Source organism: Berghia stephanieae, chromosome 11 (assembly GCF_034508935.2).
Source record: "Berghia stephanieae isolate SIO BIC M18660-M18661 chromosome 11, UCSD_Bste_1.3, whole genome shotgun sequence".
NCBI lineage: Eukaryota > Metazoa > Mollusca > Gastropoda > Nudibranchia > Aeolidiidae > Berghia > Berghia stephanieae.
Window position 1 is genome coordinate 3,917,408 of NC_088370.1, and position 7,452 is coordinate 3,924,859.

At 37.2% G+C, this 7,452-nt stretch overlaps 1 protein-coding gene across 1 annotated transcript in view; it reads left to right on the forward strand.

The window, feature by feature from the left end:
* Nucleotides 1-664: 664 nt before the first annotated feature.
* LOC144957056 (uncharacterized) overlaps nt 665-7,452 on the forward strand; it is a 14,879-nt gene continuing 8,091 nt past the window's right edge. The window contains exons 1-2 of the mRNA XM_078888013.1: nt 665-706; nt 2,360-3,476. Coding sequence (XP_078744139.1) covers nt 2,382-3,476 — 1,095 coding nt within the window. The 5' untranslated portion in view covers nt 665-706; nt 2,360-2,381. The remainder of the gene's footprint in view (nt 707-2,359; nt 3,477-7,452) is intronic.

Genomic DNA, 7,452 nt, shown 5'->3' on the forward strand with positions numbered 1-7,452 from the left:
CAAAATTTAACTAATTATAACAGCCATTATTTTTTTTTTTTACAAACAAGGCTTTTGAATTGAAGTTGGAAGTTGGAAGGTACAATTAAATCAATTACTAGTGAGGGTGCAGTGAGACAGAGGGCAATTATATATTTATATACATATATGTTTGTGTGTGTGTGTGTGTGTGTGTAATAATTGATTATGTAAAGACAGATAAAAACATAAATAGATAGATGAAAAGATATCTTGTTGAATGGGTAGATCAAAGATGGTTACATTAATGCACGAATAGCTATGCAATAGAATTGATCTGCCCCCCGAGTCCTAGACAGAACAATGATCGATACCCTAGAAGTTGTGAGTAACTGTTAATTACCCAGCTGCGCTTTTCGTAGTCGACGTTTCAAAATTATGATGTACCGACGTGAACTAGGAATGTACAGATTAAAGCAGATTCAAAGTAGACATATCTAGTTGTCGAAACAATTATCTTGACAATTATTTGGATGAAAATCGTTCTAAAATACTAAAGTGGAAAAAAAAACAACACACACGTTAAAATCGATTTACAAACGAAATATTTATTTTGTAAGTTCTGGATTTGTGTATCATATCGATTTGATAATTAGCTAGACATTTATGCAGTTTATCGCTATGACAATAGCATAATATTGAGGCAGGAGAACCATTTATCTGGCAATAGCGTCCCAAAACTCTTTTGGTATCGTCGTATCACATTGACTGTCAGAAGAATAACATTGCTTCTCTTTCATACCTAGACAATATAACATCATACAGCTTGTCTTTTGGGGCTTTTTTACAAGCAGCACAATAACATTTTGTCTTATTATTACCTTATCAATCTCTTCGGAAACGTGATTAATTATATCACCTCACTTCTAATTTATAACTTTTTTAGTTTTATTTTCTTTTGTAGACAGCGCTTGCAACAATTTTATTTCATACCAGAATCTGCATATTATTACGCCCACTACTTATGAGGCAATAGGCTTCAACAGTCGTGACGTCACTTCCCTCGTAGTAACTTAGTCATCATCATCATCATTGCCTTTTTCACCCTGGGTCAGGGTATAGGCAACAGACAAACAGTTTCCATCCTTCGCTATCCTGAACTAGAAAAAAAATCTCATTCCATCTGCTGTCCTTCATAAATTCTGTCATTCCAGAAACTCTTCTTTCGCCCAAGCAAAAAAAAAAAAAAAAAAGGATTTGGTTTGTCTGTCTGCGTTTCTGTAACGGTTTGAGTTTTAAGGACGGAAAGGGGTGTTAACCCTTTTCCAACCCCTAACCTGGAGGACCAGGTGACTCAAAGATGGGGGAATCACACACCATTAGTCGCCTTTTACGACACGCTGGCTTGGCGTTGGGCTATTCTTGACCCTCTCAGTTGAGGGACCCCGGACACCACACGGGGAGTAACTTAGTAACTGGTTCTAAACTATCGGAACAATGGCGGACGCCCTTTTGACATACTTCTCCGACGAGCATAAAAGTGTATCCAGAGGAGAAAAACATTATAAATCTGATCATGTTTTGACTTTTATACATTCTGATCACATGACATGTGAAAAAGTTCTAGCCAGAATGAAGAATAAAAAGTACCGATTTTCTTTGTTTAGAACCAAGCTGCTCGTTGCTGGGCGGACATGACATCAGACTATTGAATCCTATTAAGTGAATACGTTTGTTTCAGAGCATTTACCTTCACGTCCGCCCAGCAACGAGCAGCTTAATTCTAAACAAAGAAAATCGGTACTTTTTATCCTTCATGCTGGCTTGAACTTTTTTATGTCCTGTGATCAGAATGTCAAAACATGATCAAATTTATAATGTTTTTCTCCTCTGGATAAACTTTTATGATCGTCGGAGAAGTATTTCATTAGGACGTCCGCCATTGTTCCGATAGTTTAGAACCAGTTACTAAGTTACTATGCGTCATTACGAGGGAAGTGACGTCACGACTGTTGAAGCCTATTGTAGTCCAGTCTTAACCTAATTCAACGTTTAGAGAAATTAATCGGGTGAATTTCATAACTTTTAAATTAGCCATGATCACAGAGATGACTACCTTTATCACAGTAACAAAAATATCAAAGCCCTCCAACAGTTTTATAGAGATTAAAGAAGTAACTAAAATAGACAACAACCACTAAGACCCAGTGCTCCGTATCTTGTCTGAGACGGATATGGCCCGAATAAAATGAATTTCATCCTATCAAAAACTCTGAAACCTGGGGCTTTACGGAAGTCCCAGGATTGAGAGTTGTTGTCACTTTAATTGACCGATAACTGAAGGACGACTTTGCTGGCCAAAGTTTTTAATATGGCCGTGAATTTTTTCATATTACGACAGTAAACGATCGAAGCTATTGTCCATGCAGGAATTCCCAAAGATGCGTCACTTGTTTGGAATTTTAAGACTTTTTATCGTTCTCAATCATATATTTTGTCATTTACATGTGTCGACTTTGGCGGAATTCCAATCATCATACTGGGAAAAGAAAATAACATTAAAGAATTGGCCACGATTTCACAATGATTTTTGTGGTCGTGAGTGCGTACATGGCATGCTTACTGTAAAACTTTCGGAATGCAGTAATCCGTTTTGTTTTCCTTGTACGTGTAATGAAGATTGTACTATCAAAGGGACGTGTTGCCCAACAGATGAGTGGGCAAATATGGATTTTTTAGCAAATCTCACAACAGGTAGAAAATATAATGAAGTTTTCGGCCTTTTTGAGAGATTGAGCTGTTATGACATGAGTCCTTACAATTTGGAGTATTGCATAGCAATACGCACATGTCCCACAACATGGAAAGACCCCAAATTGCGAAGTAGCTGTGAAGATAATACGTATGATAAACTTGAATATAAAATCCCGTTCGTAAATACAAAGACACATTTTTATTTCAAAAATATATTCTGTGTTCAATGTAATGGATTCGAATTCAATTCTACATGGTATCTCCAAAGTTCAAATCCATTTGAAATGAATGGTCTGAAACCAGTCGCCATTGGATTGGACTGTAGTGGATTTATGGATTTGACTAAATATTCCCATTTTACAGATAGATATGAGATTCTGAATGCTATTCTACCTTTGTCCTCTTCACACACTGTTTGCAGTACAAGAACATTTGAGTTCTTTCAGCGTTGTGAGACTCCTTCTCATGTAAGTCCAGAAAAGTACCTAGACTCCTGTCCAAACGTTACAGGCAACATCATAAAAGATCTTTGTCACAATCTACCAGACATCCCTGCTCTACGAGTTCATAAAGCAAAAAACATATTTTGTTATTTATGCAATGATGCTATTGACGTTTACCCTTCCAAGAATTGCCAAACACCGAGAAGAAACCAGGTCTATGATGACATTTACTTCTTTCAACAATTTCCTTTCCAATCTCAAGAGAACAAAAAGACGGAGGAAAAGGAAAACTGTTTGAGTCATCCAATAACAAACATGCAGGTAAAATTTAGTAGCAAAATACTAATGATAATTACACCCCTTATCTTGGAAAACCCTATCACTTCTTAGGGAAAACGTAATCGTTGAATAATGTTCGAACCCGTCGTATAAATTATTTTATTCAACGACTGCAGGGGTCTAATTCATGGACCGGGACTACGACGATAGTCCGGGACTAAATCCGTAGTTTCGGACTAAAAGGGGTTGTAAGCTATTCATGAAGCCGGACTACGCAAAGTCCGAGACTAAACGGACTAAACCGGTGACATTTACACCCGCGATATAGCAGGCGTAGATCAGTCCCATACCGTCCGCTAAGACCCTCGTATCGCCTTACGAGAACAAGGGAAATAACCTGTCCAAAACAAGCACCATAAACACCTGTTTTCGAAAAGCAATGTCACAAAATGGGAAGAGATGGTGGTCGGTTTTGAGTCTGAACTGACTTTTCCCCGCCAAGTACTAATATCCATGTTTTAGGAGTGTAAAATATGTGATATAATTTTTCCCCACAGTCCAAATTCTTCTCCAACGTTCCCCTACCGACCAAAGCCCGATCCCTTACCGACCATCCGACGAGAAAAGAACACTATTCTGATACAATACAATTTGATAAATCTCAAATGAGCAACAAGAAAGGCTGTGAATATCATCGTAAATATACAGTAAATAAGACTATCATTTATTTTTAAAGAACAAATCAATTTAAAATTATTGACACAGGGCCTTTAAATGTAAATAGTCAAATGTTGATGATGCTAATTCAGGGGAGGCAGGACAGGCAGAGCTTTTGGGGCTGAAATGTCTTTATTGCTGGTGGTGGGCACATGCAGATTGAGGCTAAAAATGATGATGATGATGATGATGATGATGTTGATGATGATGATGATGATGATGATGATGATGACAAGAAAACAAAAGATAATAATGATGAGGACAAGACATGATATGTAGGTTTTATCATTTCAAATAAGCATCACACTGGGACAAATACTCATTGAGCCCTTCCTCGTCAATGGTTTCAAGTTGGCTGCCCGAGCATTTGTTATGTAACCAGCGCTCGCACCGACCATGATCGAGCCACTGTTTTTTTTTTTTTTTATTGCTCAAGCATGAGTAACAGACGTTATCACCTATATCTGATGGACACGATGAATCATCGTCCATAAAAAAACCTCTGTCTCTGACTCAGTTTCGCTGAGGACGATTGCCTTCCCTTTCTGATTCAGTGCCAATCTCTCTGCTTTACTTTTTCTCTCTCCCGACGTTTCCTTTCTTGCTCTGCCTTCTTTGCAGCCTCTCTTTCTACTTTCTTATTAGCAGCCTCTTCTTTTGTCTGCTGCAGCTGAAGTTGTTTTTCTTTCTTCTGTTTTTTCCGTCTTATCATAACATTCTTTCAAGGAGTGGTGGTGTATGTAGCTCGGGGGCTGCTCTCATGACAGCCTAGGTGCTTTCTTTGCTCGTGATCGGGGAGACGGAAGGTTGTCAAAACTTGGTGTACTATTCCACAACTCCAGATACCTAGCGCACTTCTCCTCCCCTTCTCCTGCAGGACTATTCTGGAACTGTCGCCTCCGTAGCTGGAACATGCCCGCTGCATTCCACCCGCTACTGATTATATGGTCATGGTTATATGTCATGGTCTCAAGTGAGTAAAGAGCTACTCGACTATGCATAAAGATCTATGTAGAATGAGGCCCCAGAATTTACTAGTTACTATAAATGAAAAACAATTAACGATTTGTTTACAATGAAATAAAAATAATGATGAAATTTAATTAAAAGAGATAAACAGTGATCGTGGCAGTTACAAATAGAGATATGAATATTTTACGTAACTTATGATAATATGTCAGGTTCATAAGTTTACGTTTCCAGGCAGTTGATGGGCTTGGATGATCTATTCCTCTGATAACAGGATTGGACTCGTAAAATTCCGCTTCCAGGCAATTGGAAAGAGGTTATAGTGTAGTACAGCGGGCTTGGGTTTGATCCTTGAAGATTATACAATCAAAGTTAAAAGCTCCGGCGTCTTAATGGTGTAGATATAATATCTACAAAGTCCCAAAAGATAAAAATCTTCCAGTATATATATAGGAATAGAGCGACTGGCCGTCCGGCATAGATTGTGGAGAGAAAGTGAGTGTAGAGTGTTAGACCTATCAGCTTTTATAATAAGTGGCTACGTGACAGAATGTAGAACGAAAAGTATTCACTAATTAGAAATTAATTCGAGGGAAGGCTATAAAAGGAAAGACGATCTAATATTAGAAGGTAAAGTTTATCTAAGCCTACCGAAATATAACTGGAGTGAGATGAATTCAGTTCTTAATAAAATAAAATTTAATAAGATAATTGTGAACAATCTTTACTGTGACACCCCCCACCCACGTTTAAAATATACTCTTTAACCATTATGGGAAAGATAGATTTTACAAACGGAAGTAAATTTACTATCATGATACTCTAGCATTAATCCATTGTTATGATTTGTGCTACAATTAAATTATTTATTAACTAGACATGGAAATGTTTATATAAACGTAGGTATATGAATGGGCGACAATAACAATGAAAGATTGTGATTACAAATCATTATGATGAACAACATGATGGCAATGTGATTACAAATCATTGTGATAAACAATAGTGATGGCAATGAAGCATGATTTAAGTCGATGATATGAAGGTAATTTTCTGAATGAAATGAATGAAAATGTAAATGGAATATTGACATTTCAATTATTAATCATAAATGAGTGAAAATTCATAACAATAATAGATAAAGAGAAGATTTCCCAAATCATGAATGGGTATGGTATATATATCCAAACAATACTCAATGTTACATTAAGTTGGGTCATCATGTTTACAAATAAAATTATCGAATTTGTGCGTTCTGATTTGGCATAATTTGCGAGGTAACTAACAGTATGCATGGGAGGTTAAGTTATACCCTTCTCATGTGTTTATACTAATCGAGAAAGTAGGTCGGCGTGAATATTTTCACAGCCTGGTATGTGAGAGATACTGAAAGTGTAATTTTGCAAAAATAGACTCCACCTTAGTACTCTACTATTATTCATTTTGTTATTTCTTATGTACGTGAGTGGTTTATGGTCCGTTTCGACCACAAACTCTTTTAGCAGTAGATATCTGCTGAATGTCTTTAAAGCAAAGACGATGGCCAGTCCTTCACGCTCTATTACAGAGTATCGTGATTCTCTGTCCAATAATTTTCTGCTTGCATATAAGCAAGGCATTAGAGTTCCCTCATGTTCCTGTAATAGTACACCTGCGATGCCCTTATCAGACGCGTCAGTTCTTACAACAAATTCTTTTGATATGTCGGGTAATTTAAGAATTGGTTCTGAACAGAGTAATGCCTTTAATTGGTTAAAGCTATTCGACACACTTCTGTCCAAACAATTTTGTTCGGTGACCCATTCTTTGTCAGATTTGTTAGCGGTGTCGCGATGTGCGCGAAGTTGTAAATGTATTTCCTGTAAAAATTTAGGAGCCCAAGTACTTTGCGTACTTCTTTTTTTGTCTTAGGTGGTTGCAATTGTGCGATTTTTGTTTGTTTTTCTGTCTCGGGTGTCTGTGTCCCATGACCAACGATATGACCGAGAAAATCAATTTTGTAAAATGCAATGCTTGTTTTTGACGGTTTTGTTGTTAAAGAATTACGTTTTAATGCTTCAAGCACTAATTCTAAGGTTGTCATGTGATCAGTCCATGAGTTTGAGAAAATACATGCGTCGTCGAAGTATGAGAGTGTAGACGGGATGTCTTTTAATAACATACGCGTCATTCTTTGGAATGTCGATGCGGCTGTCGATAATCCAAATGGCATATAGTTAAATTCTAACAATCCTAATGGTGATTGAAATGCTGTGTATTTCTTACATGATTCTTTCAGTGGAATCTGCCAGTAACCTCTAGAAAGATCACATTTTGTCATGTATTTTGCTTG